General features: G+C 41.4%; 10 protein-coding genes across 10 annotated transcripts; 4 read left to right on the top strand and 6 right to left on the bottom strand.

Moving 5' to 3' along the window:
- Positions 1 to 309: 309 nt before the first annotated feature.
- Positions 310 to 1300, bottom strand: V1514DRAFT_353890 (uncharacterized protein). Its single transcript, XM_066929566.1, has 2 exons — positions 1047 to 1300; positions 310 to 975 (listed from the first exon to the last, which is right to left on the bottom strand). The coding sequence occupies exons 1-2, from the start codon at positions 1278 to 1280 to the stop codon at positions 613 to 615; spliced, it is 597 nt and encodes a 198-aa protein (XP_066781729.1). The 5' UTR covers positions 1281 to 1300; the 3' UTR covers positions 310 to 612.
- Positions 1301 to 1707: 407 nt separating this feature from the next.
- Positions 1708 to 5239, top strand: V1514DRAFT_156568 (uncharacterized protein). Its single transcript, XM_066924519.1, has 3 exons — positions 1708 to 3424; positions 3492 to 3888; positions 3943 to 5239. The coding sequence occupies exons 1-3, from the start codon at positions 1969 to 1971 to the stop codon at positions 4814 to 4816; spliced, it is 2727 nt and encodes a 908-aa protein (XP_066781730.1). The 5' UTR covers positions 1708 to 1968; the 3' UTR covers positions 4817 to 5239.
- Positions 5240 to 6029: 790 nt separating this feature from the next.
- Positions 6030 to 7934, bottom strand: V1514DRAFT_335580 (P-loop containing nucleoside triphosphate hydrolase protein). Its single transcript, XM_066928419.1, has one exon. It carries the CDS (start codon positions 7868 to 7870, stop codon positions 6161 to 6163), a length of 1710 nt encoding a protein of 569 aa, XP_066781731.1. The 5' UTR covers positions 7871 to 7934; the 3' UTR covers positions 6030 to 6160.
- An 888-nt stretch (positions 7935 to 8822) lies between these two features.
- Positions 8823 to 10527, top strand: V1514DRAFT_335582 (N2227-like protein-domain-containing protein). The gene is made up of 3 exons (XM_066928420.1): positions 8823 to 9114; positions 9204 to 9671; positions 9746 to 10527. Exons 1-3 carry the CDS (start codon positions 9090 to 9092, stop codon positions 10279 to 10281), a joined length of 1029 nt encoding a protein of 342 aa, XP_066781732.1. The 5' UTR covers positions 8823 to 9089; the 3' UTR covers positions 10282 to 10527.
- A 373-nt stretch (positions 10528 to 10900) lies between these two features.
- On the top strand, positions 10901 to 14093 carry V1514DRAFT_353895 (ribonucleotide reductase). Its single transcript, XM_066929567.1, has 4 exons — positions 10901 to 11027; positions 11089 to 11120; positions 11180 to 11305; positions 11356 to 14093. Exons 1-4 carry the CDS (start codon positions 11009 to 11011, stop codon positions 13822 to 13824), a joined length of 2646 nt encoding a protein of 881 aa, XP_066781733.1. The 5' UTR covers positions 10901 to 11008; the 3' UTR covers positions 13825 to 14093.
- Positions 14062 to 16364, bottom strand: V1514DRAFT_310554 (uncharacterized protein). The gene has a single exon (XM_066925773.1). The coding sequence runs from the start codon at positions 16280 to 16282 to the stop codon at positions 14234 to 14236; it is 2049 nt and encodes a 682-aa protein (XP_066781734.1). The 5' UTR covers positions 16283 to 16364; the 3' UTR covers positions 14062 to 14233.
- Positions 16365 to 16498: 134 nt separating this feature from the next.
- V1514DRAFT_369256 (WD40-repeat-containing domain protein) lies at positions 16499 to 18662 on the bottom strand. The gene is made up of 3 exons (XM_066929939.1): positions 18536 to 18662; positions 18379 to 18467; positions 16499 to 18299 (listed from the first exon to the last, which is right to left on the bottom strand). Exons 1-3 carry the CDS (start codon positions 18549 to 18551, stop codon positions 16578 to 16580), a joined length of 1827 nt encoding a protein of 608 aa, XP_066781735.1. The 5' UTR covers positions 18552 to 18662; the 3' UTR covers positions 16499 to 16577.
- Positions 18663 to 18788: 126 nt separating this feature from the next.
- On the bottom strand, positions 18789 to 20386 carry V1514DRAFT_284357 (general substrate transporter; the record flags this gene model as incomplete). Its single annotated transcript, XM_066925143.1, has 3 exons — positions 18789 to 19399; positions 19461 to 20159; positions 20224 to 20386. 3 exons carry the CDS (start codon positions 20384 to 20386, stop codon positions 18789 to 18791), a joined length of 1473 nt encoding a protein of 490 aa, XP_066781736.1.
- An 828-nt stretch (positions 20387 to 21214) lies between these two features.
- V1514DRAFT_344320 (uncharacterized protein) lies at positions 21215 to 22771 on the bottom strand (the record flags this gene model as incomplete). The annotated part of the gene is made up of 2 exons (XM_066929182.1): positions 21215 to 22480; positions 22544 to 22771. The coding sequence occupies 2 exons, from the start codon at positions 22769 to 22771 to the stop codon at positions 21215 to 21217; spliced, it is 1494 nt and encodes a 497-aa protein (XP_066781737.1).
- Positions 22772 to 23314: 543 nt separating this feature from the next.
- On the top strand, positions 23315 to 23850 carry V1514DRAFT_335592 (uncharacterized protein). The gene is made up of 2 exons (XM_066928421.1): positions 23315 to 23492; positions 23571 to 23850. The coding sequence occupies exons 1-2, from the start codon at positions 23408 to 23410 to the stop codon at positions 23705 to 23707; spliced, it is 222 nt and encodes a 73-aa protein (XP_066781738.1). The 5' UTR covers positions 23315 to 23407; the 3' UTR covers positions 23708 to 23850.
- Positions 23851 to 23907: the final 57 nt, after the last annotated feature.

Consider the following 23907-nt stretch of genomic DNA (forward strand, 5'->3'; position numbering starts at 1 on the left):
TCATATTAGGCGCATGATTTGAACTTTCTTGTTTATACGTTACAGAGTGAAATCACCAAAAAAAAAAAGAAAAAGAAAAATAAGAGGACCCTGAACAAGTAGACAGAGGGGGAAAAAAAAGCAAGCAAATCTTATCATCCTAACGAACTGAATTTGACAACCATAAAATTTCATAACTTTAATTGCTTATATTTTTTGGGAGTATGCGGAGCCGTTTCAATTTGTTTTTTTGTTTTTGTATCATTTACTATTACTATTACTTTTTAATTTTTATTCATTTTTTTTTGTTTTCGTATATTTTGCTTCTTGTTCAAATTTTGAAAAAAAAACGACCAGCAACTGAGGAAGTTGGCTGCTGGTTTAAAATAGATTTAATGTGCAATTCATGTTTATGTATTTAATCTTTATTGCATTGCTATGTGTGTTCACTTACCATACATACATTGGTTTGATTTAATGAGTGTCAGATATACGATTTAATGATTTAGATTGCATGTCTACATATAGTTTCAGTCATGATCATGCAACAGTATTTATATAAAAAAAAAGAAAACAAACTCCTGCAGTTATAATTATATATATATTACAAACAGTACTGAATTGGTCACAAGTTTATGTGATCCTCTGTTTCCAGATTAATTCGTTAGCATCATCGTCATCCTCGTTCAACACGATCACTTCTCCAACATATTTGGCAATCTCAGAATCATCTTTCAAACCGTCGACATCGGCATTAAGGCCAACCACCACCGTAGGTACAATCGAATCAACAACCAAATGTCTCAGCAAAGGCTTTAATGCCTCAGGCTCTGTCAACTTTATGACTTTGGTCGGATTAGACACGTAGTCTGTCTGTAAAGATGCAAAAAGACCGGCTTTTTGTTTCAATGTTGCCGGATGATATTCTGGATAAATTATTATCAGCTCAACTGCCTCTTTGGTGTTTGATGTCAAAAGATGCTCGCGCAGGAGTTCCTATACTGCTTGTCAGATATTGGCTACAAAATGCAGTTTGCTAATATATATAAAAAAAATTTAATTAATACTTTTTTGAAAACCACAATTACTTGCTGCTTGGGTTTTGAGTTAATTTTAGCAGCATTGGCAGAAGCCGATTCGTCGTTGAAGTCATCACTACCCGATATGGTTCCGACATGCCAACGGTCCTTCCACCATTGACTGACGGGGCCGGTAGCATAGTAGTACGCTACAGATGCAACCAAAGCACCAGCAACAATTGGCAACGATGACCTTAATCGACTTTTGGCTTGCGAGGGCATTTGTTAACTGTTGTTCTTTCACAATTGCAAGAACTTGTACTTCAGGTGAGTGGAAGACGTGTATGTTGGCACAATGAGGTACCGGACCCTTGGCTGGTGTGCGCGTTAACCCCGACCGGCACAGAACATTGCATGCAGTAATTACCCGGAAGTACACTTTCGTCATCCAATTTCTTTCTTCTCCCGCTTATATTATTGCTACGTGTTGTATTGGCTTTGGTAAAATAACAAATCTATAAAAAAACTTAGCATTAGACAATATCGTGATCCGTTTGTTAGATTGATAAGCAGAAAAGAGGATATTTCCTTTTTTTTACTGTATGCTGGTTACCTTTTTCATTCATTCTCATTGACCGCAGATCTGTAAATATATGTGTTTTCGTTTACTGCGTTAATACAATCTAATCATCTTCATCATTACTTTACTTTTTTGAGCAAGTTAGTGGTTTGATTGATTAGTTGCGTCTCGATTGTATTTGGGTGGATTCTTTGGGGGGAAGAAAAATCTGGGTTGATTGATAGTTGGTCGACCGTTATCCAGCCAAAAAGTCTTAAAACATTTTTTCACGGCATCGAATTTTTTTTTTTTTTTTTTTGGTCTTTTGCCTTTTGCATTAAATATACTAGTGCTCTACTTTGTTTTAAAAAGTGATTTCAGGCATTGTTGGTTATTACTTTTTGAGCCAAAATGGAATCCAATCAGGCTCAGTTCCGGCATTATTTTCCCCAACAGCAGCAGCAACAACAGCAACAGCAGCAGCAACAGCAACAGCAACAGCAACAGTCAACACCTCAGTCTGAACCTCCACAGCTTTTGCCAGCTCAACAACTACATCAACAGCCCCCATTTAGTCACTACCAAGTTGAGAACTACAATCCAGTTACGGATGCTTCCAATCACCCATATCAAGGCTACTTTGAACACCCATCATCTGTTTCGATTCAGGCACAAATCGCGCGCAGTAATATAAATATGCAACCCCAACAAGCCAGCGGGGAGGGTAATGTGGCACAACCGTCACAGCAAATATTACCTGCGCAATACAATTTTCTTCCTCCCATACAATACGGGCAAGTTGCTGCACAGCCTCATGAGGCGCTTTCAAGTGGCGAAGCAGTACTTCAGGTCGATGGGCAACCTGCTCGACCGCCGTCATCATTGTCATCACAATCCGCATATCCGTTGAATGGCACTCAATTTTTCGGACAAAATTCATATCAGCAGCCGTTCAGAACCGATTCTGCCATAACACCGTCATATTTTGGAACCGAATTTTTGGCTGATGCGCAAGTGCAATCCGCGCAGCCATTTCAATATCAATGGTCTTCGCCAGATCTATCTCAACAACACCAGGCTCAGCAAACGTTGCAATGGGTTCCGCAAACATCTCAGTTGAATAATTATTCCGGACAGTTGCAATGGAATTCCCATCAATCTAACTCGTCGTTCATCCCACTAAAGATACCAGAATCAATTTCCCAACCATGGGCGGTTTCGCCTGTGCAAGCACCAGTAGTTCAACCACTGGCAACTGAAAAGACTACAACGAAACGGACATTACCAGATTCTGCTATCGATAAGCCACAGGTAAAGAAAAAGGCCATTAGCAAAAAAGCTGCTGAACAAGCATCAGCAGCAGCGGCGGCGGCAGCGGCAGCAGTGCCTCAGGATACTCCAATCTTGGAAGAACAAGACCCGGTTACAGCTTTACGCATCAGAATTGCAAAAGCGTTTAAGGCCTTGTTAAACCAAAAATCACAATTGGCAGATAGGCTGTGGGACATTTTTATTTCTATTCCACCTGAAGCATATGCTGAAGGAGCGAAATTCGATCTCAGAGAAACATTTTGGACACAGGTGGTTTCTCTTACTGGCAGCAGTGCAAGGGAAGTATGGGTTGAGCTTGCCGACGTTAGCTATGGGCTTGCTCGAATGCGCAACCAACTCGTCACGGACTACAAGGCCAAGCGATATGCCAGTGCAAAGTCAAATCTCAATGCCTTATTAAGAATGCCTCTTACTTTAGAAGACTTGCAGGAGGTCAAATTAGATAAACTACTATCTTATTATGAGAGTAAAGGAACGGACGGAACAAAAGAGATTGCCAAACGAATTCTTGCAAGAGCCAAAGGCCAAGTCATAAGTATGTATATATATATTTTTTTATCTGTCGTCTTTTTTAGATTATTCATATGCTTACTTATTATTAGCTAAATTAGTCAAACCGCAAGCACAACCGCAAATGCAAGCACAGCCACAACCACAAGTTGAGAAGAAGCCAGAACCAGGTCGTCAAGTATCGCCGCTTAAAGTTGTTACGAAGCCAAGTGTAAAAGAAGAGGTTAAGAAACCTGTAGTTAAGGAAGAACCTATTTTTAACAAAGTGTCGTTATCTGCTATTGGACCTATCAAAAAAAGGCCTGTCCAAGCAAGCACAGACGTCTCAAACTCACAAGCAAATGTTTCGGCTATGCCTGGTGCTGGTGCTTCAGCCGGTACTGCAGCTGTTGCAGTGAAAACTGATCGTCCGGTTGCTAAGACAAATTTTTTCCAAAACTTGCAGAAAAAGCCGGCTCCGTCTGTTAGCAAGCCTATTCCAGAAGTCAAGTAAGTTTGCCTAAATAGGTTTTTTGAAAAGTGACAATGCTTACATTATTTTAGGAAACCCAATGCCGCACCTGTTCCACGCATCTCATCGTTATTTTCGACTTTTCGTGCACCGTCCAAGTCCGAAGAACCTTCGGATCGCTTGTTGACACCGGAATCAACAACCAAAAAGCCACAGAAAAAGAAGAAATCGGTACGATGGAACGATGATGAACTTGTTCAAGTCAAGGTGTTTGAATTCTTCCCCGATGAGCGCGCACTGACAGTCAGTGAAGAGTTACAAAATCACTTCAAGAGCGCACGTGAGCTTGATATATCTGAAGGTCGTGCCGCGTTCGATAAGTCACGGGAATTAGAGGATCACGAACCGGAAGAAGATTGCGAAATTGAATACTACTCACCATTCGAGATTGATTTTGAACGCAATGACAGGTTTACGGAAAAAATTTTGGCCAAGAATATTTACCGCCGTGGTGGCAATCGGCAGCCATATAGTCCTGACGCGGAGAAGCAACGTGTTTACGAGGCAACCACTCTTGAGAAAGTTTATCTTAATGATGATGATTTGCCGCCTTCGGCAGCAGAGCCTTCGATTCAAGAAGATTTGGGAACGGATGATGGTCCAGAATGTAAAGAGATTCCGGTACCGGCTACGTTAAAGATACAATGGGTCATGCTGAACGTGCCGGAATCAAGGCCTGTTAGCGGCGCAACACCTGCACCATCAGTCCAACCAGTTTCCATTGGCACGCCTGTTAATCAACTCGGAGCTCTTCAGGCGCTACTGCCCTTACTGACAAATCAGTCCCAATTAAAACAACCGCAACCGCTACAGTCAATTGCGCAATCAGATGTGAATGCCTTGGCGGCTATTATTCAAGCAGTTGGTGGTGGTACATATAATTTGAATGGGAACGGATTAAATTAAATGGTCGCTGATATGATGTTATTTATTATTATTATTTTTTTTTTGTTGTTTTTTAATTCTCATCTTGGCATTTGGGGAAAGAGGTGTTTTGTTTTATATTGAGTTTGTTTATTTTTTATTTATTAAATTTATATATGCTTTGATTCATTTAAATTTATCTCACTGTATAAATCATCGATATAAGTGATCATGGCTCGTTGACTTCGATCTGCAGAAATTATGAAGTGTTTCGATTTGTTTAAATGTATACATGTTGATCAAATTTTGGACTAACCCGATTATGTACCATCATGAGATACGATGAACTAAACTACCAAACAGAACAAGGAAAATTTAGGGATTACTGGACTCTAAAGACAATAAAGCGATCGCCCACAGTTGATCAAAAGAACAGAAACAAAGTCCAAATTTACTAAACTATCCCCGATTCCATTTAACCTCGCATTCAACCAAAAAAAAAACTGTATAATTGATTCGTACATAAAACATTTGTGATTGCAATATGTTTTTTAAAAAAAATTTATTACAGGTGCAAATTCTGTTGTCATCGAGATTTTACGGTACAAGGTGTACAAAAATGATTGATCCAAGTGGCAATAATTCAGCGCAAATGTATAGAACATTTTCCCCTGGTTGATCGACGTTCGTGATCAGCTCAACCAATCTACAAATTTTTTTTTTTTTTTTGTTACAACTCGTCAAGTTTCAAAGCATATAAATATTATGATCATATACTGTCAAAAAATGAAACGCCATAATTCTAAAAGACCGTGACTTGTTTTTGAAAACCTGCGACCTGGCTTTTTTTTTGCACATTAAAAACAAAAACCAAGACGCAAGCACGGGATGGTGCTGATATTTAGGTTACTCCCAGTCACATGCCAAACCGACAAGGACGAACTGGGCGAAAACGCGAGATTACAACTGCGGATTAAGAATAAGGATTATGTTGAAAACGTTTACACGATTCATGATCATGGCAATGTCATTTCGGTTGGCTTGGTTCTACGGGACGCGTTGCCAGACGAATCAATGACTAACAAATGCATATTTACGTATATGATTTTTGAAGAATCTCGGCAATTATTTGGCGTGTCAGGAGATAACATCATTAGAGAAAGAAAAAAATATGGAAAAGGGGCATAGAAGAGGTATTGCAGAGTGTATTAGCAAACGAATCCTACATACTCCACAAAAAAAAAAAACCTAACTATAACGTGGCTATTGTATTACATTTATTCTCATTTCTAAAAATCTAAAATTATGTACAAACAAAAAAAAAAATCCACATAAAATCACGATCTCATTCTACCACGATTTATTCTATGTAATAACATACTTGAATTAATCTGAAGATTTGTGTCGTCTTCTGTCACCTGAACTTTTCGTTAACCCTGTCTTGATAGCGTCATTAGTAAAGTCTACCAAATTATACCAATCCTGAGTGCCTTCGACCTTGCGCAAGAATTTACGTTGGACAGCAGTGATCACTGGCCGGTCAGTTTCCAGGCCAAAATATGGTAGCGAATCAAAAACGTCTTTTAAAAGATCTCTTAATGTCAAGGAACGGCCATACGTTGCCTTATAGTATGCGGTCACGGAAAGCCAAAAACCTGACAACATATTGTCATCAGCGGACTGGGACTGGACTATCTTTGAAACTTGTTTAATATGATCACGAAGAGCCGCATTTTGGATATAGTCAACCTGGTTCGTGAAATTTATATTTTTTGCAAGCAATTTTGTTATAAAGGGTCGTTCCAAATTTGACAAAATGATAACGGCCTCGCCAGACTTGCCGGCACGACCAGTACGTCCGATTCGGTGAATATACTCTGCAACTGCCTTAGGCTGGCCAAGTTGATAAACATGTGTCACACCCTTGATATCGATTCCTCGTGCAATCACATCCGTGGCAAAGATAATACCACTGTCAGAGCCTTTAAAATTTTCCATGGTCTTGAATCTTCGTCCTTGCGGATCGCGCCCTGAGATTGCAAATAGATCAATTTTATGGCTTTCAAGAAGCTTGCTAAACAAGGCTAATAAAAATTTAACTTCTTTAGATGACTTGCAAAATACGATTGCTTTAAATTTTTCATCTGATCTATCGGCGAGTTGCTTTTTAAGAAGTGCATAAAGTGCTTCCGGTTGATCCAATATTCTTTCCACATTAACAAGATGTTGAGGAACCAAAGCATGAGTTGGAACGGTATCCTTAGTTATCGTGGTGATGAAATGGTGGTCTTTTCCTAAATCTTGTCGGGCAAGGCTTTTGACGGCATCACTAACCGTGGCTGAAAACATCAATGACTGGTCAATATCGGCAGAGGCTTTTAGATGCGCATTAATTTTGTCTAGTTGATATTTGAAGCCTTGATCCAAAAGAGTGTCTGCCTCATCGTAAATTCTAACTTTCACATTGTTAAATAGTCTAGGCTCAGACTCAATGTATTGTAATAATCGTCCCGGGGTTGCAACTAACAAGTCAACGCCTTGTCCACGGAAAGTTCTCTTAGCCTCCTCGTTAAAGTTGACACCACCAACCACGGTCTTGGCTAGAATATTTTCGTGTTCTGGTAACCTAGCGATCAACCTGGCCGCATCATCAGAAATCTGACGAGCAAGTTCACGAGTAGGAGAAATTATGAGAACGGTCGGTTTCCTGGGTAAAGAAGATTTAGAAGAAGCAGAGTTATTTTTAAACTCAATGGCTCGTTGAATCGACGGAATCAAAAACGCAACCGTCTTGCCGGTGCCGGTTTTGGCTTGCACCAAAAGATTAGAGTCGCTGTTGCCAGGCTTAAGCAGGTACGGCAAAACTTTCTCCTGAACCTCAGTCATCACAGTAAACTTGAGATCTTCAATGGCACGATTGATATTAGGATTAAAATTTTCAAGCGATTTGAACTCTGTAGCCGTTCCTGTTGATATTAATCGACATGTCATGATTCTCGTGTTCAACTTCAAACCGCCGACAGTCTTGATTGAGGTTTGTTGCAAATACGAACGCGCCATCGTCGTCGCCATGGATGATGATAAAAATCCTGACATTACTAAGAATTTCTATTAGTGAACCTTTAAATTTGGTTCAACTTTAATATATAATATATCGTACTCTTAAGCTGAAATTTATAGATGAACATTAATTTTTGTTTTAAATTATCAAGCTCAAACTTAATTTAAAGTTTAATTTCAGTAGCGTTTTGCCAAAAACATTATGAAACAGCAGAATTCATCTATAAACAAACGAATACCTGTTGAAGTCAGAAGTGAATTACAAGTCTCTACTGGAGAGTGCAGAGTATTTTGGAAAAATTTAATTATATTCACAAAAGAAAAAAGCTAGAGGACTCAGAATCAATTTTTTTAATCAGTAGGAATGTAGGCCTATAACTTGGTACGGTTGCGGTTTAACCAGAACCTGACATGAAATTTGATGATGGTCGGAGCTGTGTTGATAACAACTCAAAGCCATGAAATGTTTATGACAGAAGTGGTATCCATAAAAAAAATCCATCGGTAACCGAAATGTCATCAGCTTTTGCAATCGATCTTGCCCTGCCCTTCCACGCGGATCGTACTCAAAAACAAATATAACAATGTATATCGATATGAGAAAAAAAAAAACATATATATATATATGCGCACTGCATCTAAAATATGAGTCGACAGATTTACCACTCAAGGTGTATTTTGACCAATTTTCTTGGTCGTCGATTCCAGGGCATCTGAAACGCGATAGCCTTGCCGACGGTTCTTCTAGTCTTTGACAACATTGATCTGACCAGTGACAACATTACAACTTTTGCTGTCAACCGAGGTGCTGGGATATGCCAAATTGATTGTAAACGATGCGGAGCAGCCGTATAATAAAACCGAGGATTATTCTTCCGCCGCCGAATATGAGGACGCCTGAACCGTCTTGAAGGAGCAACTATGGGGACGTATTGAGGCGATATAACAGCTAGAAGCCGTTTTTTCAAACCAAACATGAAAATTATCAGACAGATCGATAGAACTAATTTTTGCCAAAATCATAAACATGCAATTGGACAGATAATATTGATGCCGATCCGGGTAACGCATTCTAATGCGGGCCACGTCGACGTCAGAAGTTGGTCTGAGAAGCGTGACCAACTAAACTTGATTGAGATTGCCCCTATGCTTTTTTTCTTTGCAAATCTGCTTGAAAATTCAGCACAGTCGTCTCTGCAAAAGCTTGTATTCCGATCGAGTTTGATTCTAGTGATTTACAGTCTACTGGCTTACAATGCGCCGCCGGAGTATAGCAAGTGGTTCGCTGTCCTTGTTTTAGCTTTTGGCATGCTCTCTGTGATCCGAGGTGCTCTGCATAGTGCGCTGACAAAACTAACACCGGTTCCAGGTTCCAATGACCGAAGGGCGCTTCTTGATTCGGTGGCTGCGCTCCAAGCCTACGTGACGGAGATGAAACATGTATCCGCACGAAAGAAATCATTATTTTCACGCATGCCAGCCAGGCATCAGCGTATAGCGAGCTCTTCAGGTTATTTGAATCGGATCAACGATGTTGATAAAATGGTTACCGTGAATGGGTTGCTTGCAGCTCAGATCGCCAAAGTAGCCGAACGGGTGTACGGAGTAACCAGGCAGGAGTTGGTTCTTTCAAGGCCGATTAGAAACACCAGGGTCATTGAGCTTCTTAAACATTTTGTTCGCGACTGGTCCGCCGAGGGTCTTGTTGAGAGGTCAGTGACGATATCACCCATACTTGAGGCTCTAAAAACCGAATTTGGAAGTGATACCAATGGGAAGTCTGTATTGGTTCCTGGAGCAGGAGTGAGCCGGCTGGCATATGACATATGTAGTCTAGGTGCGCTCTTCTGTCCTTTTTTTTTTTTTTTTTTTTATCAAGTCGGAGTCCTTGAATTAACCAGATTTCAATAGGATTCCAAACAATGGCAAACGAATATTCGCACCTGATGCATCTTGGCTCATTGTTTGTGCTCGAGCAAAAAAAGGACTCATATGTTGTTCATCCGTCGATTCATAATTTTTCACATCAATCAACCAAGAAGTTACAGCTTCGCGGAGTAAAGTTCCCTGACATTTCTCCAGAATTTGATAGAAGTCAATTACGCTTGGTTTATGGCGATTTCATGAAAGTCTCAGGCCCGCCTGAGTCATATAATGCAGTAGCCACCTTATTCTTCATTGACACTGCGGAAAACTCGTTGGCGTACATTGACGCGATTCACAAATTGCTAAAGCCAGGCGGAATTTGGATAAATTCTGGTCCGATAAAATGGGGGTCTGCTCCAAGGGTGGAGTTTACATTGGAAGAAATGTTGAAAGCAATACGTCTGATGGGATTTGAGGTTGAATCGACATGGTCAAGAAAAGCTGAGTACGTGGCCGACTCCGAAAGTTTGTGGCATGGGTTTTATGGGATCGAAGGATGGGTTGCGAGAAAGAAATCATGATACGTAGCCATCCAGACTACACGCACATTCTTACACATGATTGATTTCAAATTTTTGGTCAGCAACACGATCGGGAGATCGGTTGATGACAAGGCATGGCTTATTTATATTACATCTATATTACGGGCACATGGACGCATTTCGGATTGACGCGTTTGTTGCCATTAATGACGCGGTTGGGTTTTTTTTACTATAATTGTACTACGCGTACCTACGCATCAAAATATATGAAAGTTTTTGGAATTGTTTTGGTTTATTTACCCATGTGCAGCCAGACCAAATGTGCACGGACGTGTTTTCCAATTATGAGCTCGTGCGGGTTCACTTTGGCATTACGCAGCAAACGTAAACGAGTGTAAATCAGTAACCAACAAGACGATTTCAATTAATTCACACGCATTATATTTCTCTCGTCATTTTGTTTAAAAAAGAAAAAAAACCGCTTGCTTTGGTAAGGAACGTGATTGCGACTTTTGGCTCCGAGAAATTACGCGCATTTAACCGGGGTTGCGTTTTTGCGCGTCGACGCGTTTGGCTGATTACTAACGTGTCACTAGCGCGCCGCTATATAAAGACCGGAGCGCGCCCTGGTTAGCTATTTTTTTTTCAACCTTCGCTTCATCTCTTGTCTCGCTTTTTCCTGGCCCAATATAAGGCATTTCCATTTGTTTACATTAATTGCATATCGCTGCATTTGAAGTGACGATATAGCGCTGTTTTACTAGACATGTTTGTTTACAAGAGAGGTATGATACCCTTTAATTGTTGGTTGGGAGAGAACGTTGAAATGCTAACTTGGTTCTTCAGATGGCCGGAAGGAGCGCGTCCAGTTTGATAAGGTAAATCGCAATCGTTTGAACGTGACTTTTGCTAAGGATAATTTTATTGACATTGTTAGATCACTGCTCGTGTTTCGAGACTTTGCTACGGCTTGGACACTGACCATGTCGATGCTGCCGCTATCACGCAAAAAATTATCTCAGGTGTTTATCAGGGAGTTACCACGGTTGAACTTGACAATTTGGTATGTTTTGCTAATATTCGAATCTTTTTTGCTTTTTCTAATGTTGCTAGGCTGCCGAAACTGCTGCATACATGACCACGGCGCACCCTGACTATGCGGTTCTAGCAGCTCGAATCGCTGTTTCCAATCTGCATAAACAGACTACAAAACAATTTTCTCAGGTTATTTCGGATCTGTATCATTATGTTAACCCCAAGAACGGTCGTCATTCTCCCATGATTTCCGAAACCACTTACAACGTGGTCAAGACTCACGCTGAAGAACTCAACTCCGCCATTGTTTATGAACGCGATTTCCAATACAACTATTTCGGGTTTAAGACGTTGGAACGGTCGTATTTATTACGAATGAACGGCAAAGTTGCTGAACGGCCGCAACACATGATCATGCGCGTGTCTGTGGGTATTCATGGTGATGATATCGAGAAGGCAATCGAGACTTACTCGCTCATGTCGCAAAGATTTTTCACTCACGCATCTCCCACCCTTTATAACGCCGGTACGCCTCAGCCTCAGCTGTCTTCGTGCTTCTTGGTATCCATGAAAGATGACTCAATCGACGGAATCTATGATACGTTAAAGACATGTGCTCTTATTTCCAAGACCGCCGGTGGTATTGGTCTCAACATTCACAACATCCGTTCTACTGGTTCTTACATTGCTGGAACGAATGGTACTTCCAACGGTATCGTTCCCATGCTTAGAGTATATAACAACACTGCTCGTTATGTCGATCAAGGTGGTAACAAGAGACCGGGCGCGTTTGCGATTTACCTCGAACCATGGCACCCTGATGTTTTTGAGTTTCTTGATCTCAGAAAGAATCACGGCAAGGAGGAAGTTAGAGCTCGTGATTTGTTTTACGCGTTATGGATTCCAGATCTGTTTATGAAGCGGGTTGAAGAAAACGGCGAGTGGTCGTTGTTTTGCCCCTCGGAAGCTCCCGGTCTTGCTGACGTTTGGGGTGAAAAATTTGAAGAACTTTATTTTAGATACGAAAAGGAAGGCCGAGCTAGGAAAGTTGTGAAAGCGCAAAAGCTTTGGTATTCCATTCTTGAAGCCCAAACTGAAACGGGCAACCCGTTTATGCTCTACAAGGATGCTTGCAACCGCAAATCAAATCAACAGAACCTTGGCACGATCAAGTCGTCCAATCTCTGCACTGAAATTGTTGAGTACTCTTCGCCAGATGAAGTTGCAGTCTGCAACCTTGCGTCGCTTGCGCTTCCGTCGTTTATCGAGTACGATGATGAAGGTTCATGGTATAACTTCAACCGCCTTCATGACGTTGCTAAGGTCGTCGTTCGCAATTTGAACAAGATTATTGAAGTTAACATGTACCCTGTCGAAGAATCTCAACGGTCCAACATGAAGCACCGGCCTATTGCGGTTGGTGTTCAGGGTCTCGCCGATGCATTTCTTGCTCTTCGGCTCCCATTTGATTCCCCAGGTGCCAAGCAGCTCAACATTCAAATTTTTGAAACCATTTATCACGCTTCAGTGGAGGCCTCAATCGATCTGGCTGAAGAACTCGGACCGTATGAATCGTACCCTGGATCTCCTGCGTCTAAGGGCCAACTTCAGTACGATCTTTGGAACGTTACTCCGTCTGAACTGTGGGACTGGGACATCTTGAAAGAGAGACTGGCAAAGCATGGCATGCGCAACTCGCTCTTGGTGGCACCCATGCCGACCGCTTCCACGTCTCAGATTTTGGGGTTTAATGAGTGCTTTGAACCTTACACTTCCAATATTTATTCACGCCGTGTTCTTGCTGGCGAATTCCAGATCGTAAACCCTTGGTTGCTCAAGGACCTTGTCGACATGGGACTGTGGTCTGATAATATGAAGAACCGCATCATTGCCGACAATGGCTCTGTTCAAAACATCCCCAACATTCCAGCTGACATTAAGGCTTTGTACAAGACTGTTTGGGAGATCTCGCAAAAGCACATTCTCGACATGGCTGCCGATCGTTCGCCGTTTATCGATCAGTCCCAGAGCTTGAATATTCACATCAAGAATCCGAGCATGGGCAAGCTAACGTCGATGCATTTCTATGGTTGGAAGAAAGGTCTCAAGACTGGAATGTACTATTTGCGTACTATGGCTGCTTCAGCACCGATTCAGTTCACTGTTGATCAAGAAGCTCTTAAGGTTATTGACCCGAACTCAGTCAAGGAGACCACGACATTGTCTCGCAAGGTTTACAAGCAAACGTCTGGTCGTCTTTCAAGTACCGGCTTAAACTCAAAACTTTTATCCAGTCGCACGACTGCTTCTGCATATGAAATTCAAAGTCCGGCCGTGGAACAAGAATCAGAACCGATCGTTAATGTTGCCGCCAAGGTTGAAGAAATTCAAAATATCAAGGACAAAATTCCGGTCGAGTCAAAAAACGCGCCTGGTGCGGACAAGCCTAAGGATGACATGACTGAAGAAGAACTTGACATTTATAACGAAAAGGTTTTGGCGTGCTCGATTGCCAACCCGGAAGCTTGTGACATGTGTTCAGGTTAAACAAAAAAAAAATACTAAGTTAATATCATTTTATTTTCTGGTTTGCATTGTATGCATTTGTTTTTGGTCATGTTTTATTTGTTTTCGGTTTTGTTTTCTTTTTTAATTTGTTTTCGCTTTTATTTTATTTATTTTTTTTTTTCAAATGGGAACGGTGGGACGTGTACGATAATTTAAAGAAAGATTTAATCAGTCTTGATCTCTGGTTTGTTTAGTTAAATTTTTAGCAATTATGGATACGAAATAAAATTGACGTATATTATATGCAAATTGTATGTTACAACTCATTACGCGCGTCGTGTCGTTTGTTAAATCCAAATCCCTATATTGTTACAGTAGAATACCATACATACGCTCCCGACAAAGCAAATTTTGCTACCAAAAAAAAAAAAAAAAAAAAACACAAATATTAACTTATTGCCAGCTGATTTTCACCATCGTCAAATTCACTGCCGCTGATATCGCCAGCAGATGATCCATCATCTGAGATGTAAGACGACAACGATGGATATTGCTGTAACAGCACCATCGGCAACCAATTATTAGGATGATTATTATTCACAGATAGCAAGTTATTGTCATTATTATTGCTATTGTCAAAAGCAAACGCTTGGCCAGATTCTGACATGCCGCGACCTTGTTGCCCCAGACTCGCTCGCTCTCGTTGTTCTTCCTCAATAAGCGGACGGATGCATTCCCGTCCGGCTTCGCTTCTGAAATGCCGGCCGAGCGCATCAGCACGAGCAAATTTCCTGCCACACCCCCACATTTCTTTGCCCTCTGCCAATTCGCCTCGGCATTCAAATTTTTTAACTCCAGAATGCAATCCTTCGTGTCTTTTTCGATCGTGTTGTCGCGCAAACGCTTTACCGCATACCGAACACACAAACGGCCGCTCGTCAGTATGCGTCCGCAGATGTGATCGCAAATTATAAGCACGTGTAAACTTCTTGGGACAGATATGACAAGCATACGCTGGAGGATTTTTTGGCACTCGCTTGTCCGGGCGTTGAAGTTGCGCCAGATCCAAAAAATAATCCCTGTTGGCCGAAACCGAACCGCATCGGGATCCGGTGCCGGACGAAACAGAATTTGATCTGACACGATGATTCTCCGAATGACCTGAAACAACACTAATCGCGTCATCGTCAAAATCAGACTGATCATCATCAAAATCTGCAGTCACGTCAGAATACGGCGATAATCCTGGCGAGGATGCTCTGCGATTGCTGGTACTGTGCGCACTACTTTGCCGCCGCCTGGCCGGGCCACCACCGGACGTTCTCTCTCTTCCTCTGAGATCAGGAAGTGCTAAGCTATTAGTGCTATGAACGCTCGAATTACTTATTACAGAAGATTCGGAATGTGAACGGCGGCGGTTGTGAACTGTATCCGGCAGGGATAGCGTAGAAGTATTCAGGGTGGAGTGATTTTCAAGTTCCGAGGAGGTCGGAGGATCAACAGATATTGTTACTTTTGGGAAAACAAATGGCTGAGAAGGAACTGGATTGGCAGGTACAGACAATGAAGGCACGATTTGTATGGGATGATATATATGATGGTGTTGTTGTACCTGGTTTTGCTTCAATGATTGATTTCGTGACTGCTCATCTTGTTGCCGTTGTGAAGGCTGATCTGTAAATGCCGGATCCGAAATTGAAAACGAAAACATGTCTTCTAAGCCAGCTTCCGTGTCGGTTTTTGTGATTAGAGGCGATGCATCATGTGGCAATATTAAGGGACTGGTTAAATCAGCCGTGGCGGAATAGTAAGGAGAAGGAGCTGCAGAAGAGTAATCAGAGTGTAATGAGGACGACCGAAGCCGGCCAGTAGGATAAGGAGAGTTGTATCCGTCGTTGCTGGCCGGTTCCGGAGTGTGACTTGTTGGACTAGAAAATTGAGCAGGCGATTTTATTCCATGAGAACCAAGTTCAGGTTGAATTAGCAAGGTCGTCAACAAATCATCACCATTCAACTGTTGTTGATTCTGTGCAAGCTCGTGTTCTTGTTGTTGGTGAAGATGTGGTGAAGACGTGGTGACCGTGTCCAACAGGAGAAAATTTGGAGACGAATAATCAGGCACGGTATTGGTATTTAACAAGCTATCGACTTCCACGGCAGCAGGCGGCGGGAAACCGGCAAAGATACTATCATAGTTATCAATTGCCGAGATCGAACTATCGAGTTGACCTTGGTTCGCGAACGACAAGCCGGCATTCTGCAAATTTGAACCCAAATAAAATGACTGATCCTGAGATGAAATTCCATCAAAATTTAAAATTAAATCTTCATTGGTTACGTTCACTTGTTGCGGGAATGGTGATGGTGATCTTGCAACATGTTGTTGTTGTTGTTGTTGTTGTTGTAGCGGCGAGTGATAACCGGCAATGTGGTCGTAATCATTGTTTGGATCTTGTATTGTCAAAAATGGTGAGCCATCCCTGATCAAGTCGTCCATTACTAGAGAAATCTAAATAGGTCGGCTTGAATAAGGGAAAAGGCTTTTAAGAAAGTAATGAAATTAAGTCTTGAGTGGAAATCTCTTGAATTCAATATTCATGGAACAAGTACATATAGGGCAAGGGCTATTCGTACACAATCAATGCCGAATACGGAAGATCACATGACTCAAATTGAATCAGCAAACAGACAGCTTTAGCAAATTGAGCCGAATTTCGTTAAATGCTTGCATATATCTATTCCCGATAAACTATCTATAATCTTTACCATGAACAATTCCAATTGCAAAAAGCTCAAACCGTAACATCCCACCACTTGATTGTCGCATCTGCTCCAGCTGACACAATCTTGTCCTCGCCAACCCAGGCAACCACATTCACGCCATCCTTGTGAGCATTAAGCGTCTTCACGTTCTTTGCAGGCGTGTCTACGCTGTATATGAACACATTCGTGTCCAACGAACCCGTAGCAGCATACTTTCCGTCCGCACGCCATGATATGGAAGTTACTCGGCCGGTGTGGAATGCCCATCTGGTCGTGACGACTCCACCTTCGTGTGCAGCGTTCACGACCGTGATCTTACCAGTCGAGTCTCCGAGCGCTAGCAAGTGTCGTCCCTTTTCGTCCACCACCGGCGCAAACGACACGACCGAAACCGCGGCTCGAAGCGGTGCAATTTTCGGTAAGTTGACAGTTTTCAAATCAGGCAACGAAAGCAAAGTGACTGATCCGTTTTGCTTGCCCACGGCAACGAGCGATGAACTGGCACCAACTGAAGTAATGGCAGAAGAATCGGTCACCTTGTAAGTGGATAATGCTTCAAAAGCCGTAGTATAACCATAAACGGCATCTTCAGTAGCCACAATCAAATATTCACCTGCGGCCACGATTCCTTTTGGTTGAGAAGGTACGTTTACCGTGCTTGAATTAAAATCGGTTCCAGTAATTGACTTGATAGTGTCATCCCAAGCCGAGGTGAAAATCTTCCCGTTCACTTCAACAATATCAACAACCAAGTTTGCATGCCCAGCACCGCCCACAACAGTGCTCTTGCCCGTTTTTGACTCCCACTTTACAACACGGCCGTCATAACTTCCGGAATAAATACTTGCACCGCCGTCTGACACTTTAAGCGAAGTGATTGCCTTCTGGTGTCCATAAACAACTTTTGAAGGCACAGAACTCTGAACCGACAAATAATGGATGTCGCCAGAGAGCGAAACAGCAACTAATGTTGTTGAAGACGTAAACTGCACGCCCACGACATGCTCATCTGAAACTTGCCAAAAAAACTTTTCTTGAATTATATCATCAGCGTAGGCCCATAGCTTGACTGAACCATCAGCAGATGCCGTGGCAAACACCGGCTTGCCGTTCTCATCCTTCCCAGTAGTAACCCCATAAATACTGCCATTGTGCGCCTGTTCCAGTTTGACCAGCATGTCTCCTTCGCGGCCGTCGTAAATAACAATGTTGCGATCAGCTCCAACACTGACGGCATATGCCCCATCCGGAGAGAATCGCACGTCCTGTACAAAGTTTTTATGTTGTCCTCTTACGGACTTGACAAACTTGAACGGCGGTCCGGTATACCAAACAAGTGAACTGTCATCCGACACGGTCGCGGCTCGGAACGGCCGAACAGGTTTGATATCAACCGCGTTAATAATAACCGAATGACCAGAGATTTCACCGACGCTATTGCCGGTGTCAAATGTAAAGCAATGACCAAACCTCTCCTTACCATCTCCAACCGCAATAATTCGCTTGCTGTCTGAATCCCATGATAAATCAGTAATCCTGCCGTTGATAATTGGGAAAGTCCCTTTAGTTAGTTCAGCATCGTCCGTGATGGATGACGAATCCCACACTTTCACTTGGCCTGAAGAGTCACCCGACGCAACATAATAACCAGACGGTGCAAACTTTGCCACCGTGGTAGTTGCAATGTGTTGTGTATACTGAGTAGATTCTGACGGATTCTTTAAAGATCGCAAGTGAATGGATTTGTTACTCTATTGTGAAATGTTAGGCCCAACAGTAAAATCATTCGCAGCTCTCAGTATTTTAAAAACTCAATTGAATTGTACGTACCGCATAGACTATTCTATCAGTGCGGGTATCATGTGATACATGAAGCGAGACCCCTTTTGCGGTAGATGGAAGTGGTGCCCAAACGCTGGCTACATAGTAAAACCAAAAACGGTTATTAGATAATGGAATTTTCCTGAGTCAATTAATTGCTCCATACTTCGTTTAATTGTCATGATCAAGTTCCTTAATCAGCAAGCTTTAATTTGTAATTTTAAAACTAGTAAAAAAATATTTAAACAACAACACACTGGTCGTGCCCGTTCTATTTGTGGAGCCGTCAGCGGACTTGATCACAAACATCGCGCAATCAGTTCAATCAATAGTTAGTTATATCGATCGTATAACGTAATAAACTAATACTAAGCTTACCTAAATTAATAATATTCTTATGTAATAGAATTGTTCATTTTTTATTTCTCTTCACAAGATTCTTGTTCCAAATAATAAATCGGGTTAGTTACTTTTGAAATAATCACGTCTCCAAACAGCTCATTGATTTCTTCCAAACTTTTCCCTTTCGTCTCTGGAAAATATTTATAAAGAAGCACTGCATCAATAATGTTTGTTACAATAAATAAAAGATAACACGTCCATCCAAGTCTTTCCAAAAGAACAGATGAAATCAAGTCCAAGATTATGCTGATACCAATGCCAAATTGAAGAGAGATGGCGACTCCCAAAGCACGTGTTTCTTGGTTCATAATCTCTGGCGGGTATACATACTGAACAGAGTTGTATCCCAAGCAAAAAATAGCAAAAAACCAAAACCGAAATCCAATAATAATGCCTTTGCCCACTGAATTGTCTGATTTTTCATACAAAGCGGTAAACATCATGGTTAAACATGCGCAAACCATGAGTCCGGCCGTTGAAATCCACAGTGTGGAGCGCCTGCCTAATTTATCAACATTGCAAATGCCAACCAAGTTGAATATAATGCCAACTGACGCAAATATTGCAGATAACAATAAAATTGAATGATGAGAGATCCCAAAATCATGATAAGCACCTATGTGATAATCTCAAGAAGAATTTAGTAGTGATAAATAACAAGAAATTAGAAACTTTTATTTCTGTCTTACTGTTCATAAGGCTAACTCCAGTAAGCTGAGCAAATATTTGAACCCCGATGCTAATCAGCAGCCGTTGCCTATTCCCCGGGATTCTGATTAAATTGATTAGACCACCTCTTTTGCAATTTCTCTCGTAATCAATCTGCTCTTCAAGTTTTAAAAATTCAAATTCAAATAATTCATTACGATCCAATTCATATTCGCCGCATAATCTTAGCATAACTTGATGTGCTTCCACATATCGACCTTGCTTCAATAACCAACGAGGTGAACATGGAACCCAGTATAATCCAATTATTAATATAAATGCCGGAATACATTGCACCGCAAATGGTAAACGCCACTGAAGTTGACCATGCGACGAAGATAATGCAAAACTGATCCAACTGGCAAGACAAAATCCAATGCTAATAAAAAGCCCATGAAAGCCTATTATCAGCCCACGTTTACTAGACGGAGAAATCTCAGCGTTGTAAATTGGAATGGCTAAATTTAAGATACCAATACCAAATCCGCCGATGATTCTGCCACATACCAACATATGTGTGTTAACTGAGACAGCTTGCATTCCTCCAGCAATCAAAACAACAAAAGCGGCAAACCATATCGAATTTTTTCTACCCCATCTATCAGCCAACAAGCTTGCCAACATTACACCAAAAAAGGCGCCAGTATTGAAACCAGAAATGATCGCACGTTTAATAGGAGCTATATAGAGGTCAATAGTTAGTTAGTCTTGCATCATAATAAAAAGAACTAACAAAGAGCACACCGTCAATTAGTCCAAAATATTCTGTAAACGTTGACTGAGTAATTGTGGTGAATATTGTTCCAATATGGATTCCGTACAGCAATGATCCGATTACCACAAATAGTGAACAGCACCATGAGTAAGCATTCATTCGTTGTTGGTATTGACTGGTATCGGATTGCATCTGCAAATATTCGCAAGAATTTTTTCCTCTCTCTGATACTAATGACAACATGATGAACGATATAATGCTTTTATACACAGTTTGCTTGCAGGGGGTATTATCTTTCATTATATATGTCGGCCATGGGTTGCCATCAGTGGTCTGAACAAGAAAAAAGATCACCAAGTTCGTGACTTATTCTCCACGTGTGTTGACTCATCATGTTCATTGGTATTAATTAACACAGATCGGCAACGCCCGCCCCCTAGTTCATGATTTTTTTCTTTGCTGGAAGGCGATCATTTTTTGCAGAATATCGAACATCGAGACAAATAAAGTTTGAGCCCCAATGCATCTCACTTCTGTATAAAACTATATGCTCAAATCACTTTTGCATATTGAATAGATAGTATTTGATGAATGTTCTATGATTATTTGTTAAAATAATAAACTAGAGAATGCCAATAGCTATATTCAGCTCAATAAGTGTTTGGAAAAATGAATTGCCCCAGCTGCAATATCAGACCCGTCAGTATTAAAGAAAATTGTTGCTCTTTAGCGGCAGCCCATGAATATGACATGTCTCATGCATTGTTATGATTATTATCGTCGCCCTCATTTTTTTTCACTTTAACAGATTTGTCAATGTTGTAATTTTGTTTGCATCTTTCCACGAGCAGTCAGGGAAAAATATTTTTACGCTATACCTTAATAGAAAATACGAATAATAGACGATCAATATAAAAATATTACTGGACCTACATCTGATGCATGATTGTGAAAAAAGAACGTGGACGAGCAAACAAAATTGTTGATTGAAACACTGTATATATATACATGCAAATGTAATTATGACTGAGATTCGCGGCGTTTAATGCCATCAGCGACAATTTCGGCGCTCGTAACGCATCCTTCGAGCAACACCAATCCCTGCCATGCCCAGCTGCCTGCTATCCAAATATTTTGTTTTCCTTGCCTGGTCCGTAATTTCTCAACCGCGTGAACTAAGCTCTCGGTCCTCACGACTCTTTCAAACACCGATTCAGAAATAATCTTTTCCGGCGCGATAACCCTGGGATCTAACGGTGACGTTGTTTGGTAAATTCCGGGGAACAACACATGAGTCGTCTCAGTCATGACATGGTTTGTAAGAAGATTCAAGTCACGAATGTCACGCGTGTTGAGATGTGAAATGGCCGTGTCATCGGTATGAACCACGACACGCACGGTTGCGGACTTGATCGTGTCCAGAATCGGAGCCAGTGTTGGGCAAAGCGTTTTCACTTTTGAAGGAGCAATTGCAAACACGACATGATCAAAATCATAATATTCGTGTTTATCATTCGTCTTGATGCCCCATGTCTTGCCCTGAGATACGACCGCACTGACTCCGGTCCCGAGATGGATATTATCTGATGACAGAGAAGAGGTCAATGCTTTAACTGCAGACCGACTGTTATCTGCTAGCAAGTAATGCGGATGACCAAAAGTTTTCCATTTATAATCCACCAAATCGCTCGCAGGTGACTGTTTAATTATATCGATTGAGCAGGTTGCCATTGCGGCAAAGAGTGAGACCACGTACTGGTCAACGAACCATGACGGAATTCGCCATCTCGTCATGTATTCTTCCAACGTTTCAACCTTGGACCTATTACTCGGCTGATTGTGATCATGCCGATGTGGCAGGTCGATAGATCCATACTGATTCTCTTCGTCCGCCAGAGGCGTGGCACTGTTTGTGAATGAAACTCCACCTCGCGGTCGGCTGATTGCAGATACTAGAGTGAAATACACAAACCAGAACGTTACACTCAGTAGCGTAAGCGAATACGTCCAAACTGACTGATGTGTTGGTTTGCCTCTTCGCTTAAAAAACGAATTAGGAGGATCGTGAAGAAAATAAGTTGAGGTGGCAGTCGAATCCGCAACTTGCTCAGAGAAAGAATATGAAAATTTGGCATCTTGAAAAGACAGTCCCAGGGAACGGTATAGAGATATCACTCGATTATAGTAACCGCCGGCAAAAGATCTCATCGGCACGTCAATTCTTCTGGTGATTCCAGTCGAGTCCGTCGCAGTGACTGATGCATTGTCAAATCCTATTTTTCGATTCTAGCAAGATGTATTTTAGCAACCATGAATAAACTGGCACAAGTTTAATTTTTAATCAAATACCTCATCAAAAATATGAATGTCGTAACTAACATTGGCAGACTTGGTGGTTGATAAGAAGTGCGCAGTGGAAAGTCCAGCAAGTCCAGACCCGATGACGGCTACCTTGACTTGCTTAGGAAATGACGACGACTTCTTTGGGGACGAAGCCGACGACGACGACGACGATGACGATGATGATGACGAAGAAGATGAAGATTCGGCTGATAACACCGAGCTATCTTCGACCATATTCCAAATATATTTAATCAATTGTGCAGTTTCGTTTCATTCCATTCGAATCGCAAGTTTAAATGTTCAACCAAAGGTGGTTCAGTTGTAGGATTTAACAGCTGATCAAAGCGCCTACGAGTACGGCTGCCTAATCCGGCATATTCACCGAAAATAAGCTCAACGTTTGTTACAAATAACTTACGTCACCAATTGTATTACATAATAAGGCTTACTAACTCATATAAATACTGTTAGGATTGGGCGCTTTAAGAAAAGATTGGCCTCGCTGAATAAACAAAGATAGCAAAGAAAAAAATTTTACGGGAAAGAGTCTAAATTACAGGAAGGGAATAGCTATGGCATACCCTAAACAAGGTATAGTATCAACAAATACAACTATCTAAATAACAATGCATAACTAATTAGTCATACAACCGACAGCAGATTAATAATACACGTTTAAATTATAGTTTGTGAGAGATTTGAGCCCTCAGTGATGAGTTACCCTGTCGGACCACGGCCTGGATATATAACAACCACAAGCTGTCCTCTACGGCCCAAGTTGACCTTGCCACCATTATCCTGTGCTAAAGTCACTCACAATCACTAGATTTGAAGCATCCTTAAATTAAGGTCTTATAAATAAAACAAAAAATGGTTCATGAATACGAGTTTGATGTCGCCATGTCTTGCTCGGGTTGCTCGAATGCGGTCAACAGGGTGCTGACCAAGCTCGACGGTATGTTGCGGGGAACCCAATTTATCCAAGGCTCTCAGATGACAAAAGGCAAAAAACTAACAAAAGTGTCGTTTTTAGGAGTTAATGACATCAAGATTACGCTTGATGACCAGAAGGTTCTTGTTAAAACTGCCGACACGGTCGCATATGACACGGTTTTGTCACAGATCAAGAAGTCTGGCAAGACTGTTCGTTCAGGGACCACTATTGCGTAAAAGCCATTCCTGTTATTCATGATGCACGAACAATATACATATGTGATAGATTAATTATTCAACGTCATTAATAATATCATTTATATATCGTATCGTAATACTTTTAAGTTAATAATTATCGTAAAAAATATTATCTAATCCGATCTTAATATAAAATCTTACATTCAAAAGGGGTTAGTGTCTTGTAAGTTCCTTTTTCC

Source organism: Lipomyces japonicus (assembly GCF_038497905.1).
Source record: "Lipomyces japonicus strain CBS 7319 unplaced genomic scaffold V1514scaffold_42, whole genome shotgun sequence".
Classification (NCBI taxonomy): domain Eukaryota; kingdom Fungi; phylum Ascomycota; class Lipomycetes; order Lipomycetales; family Lipomycetaceae; genus Lipomyces; species Lipomyces japonicus.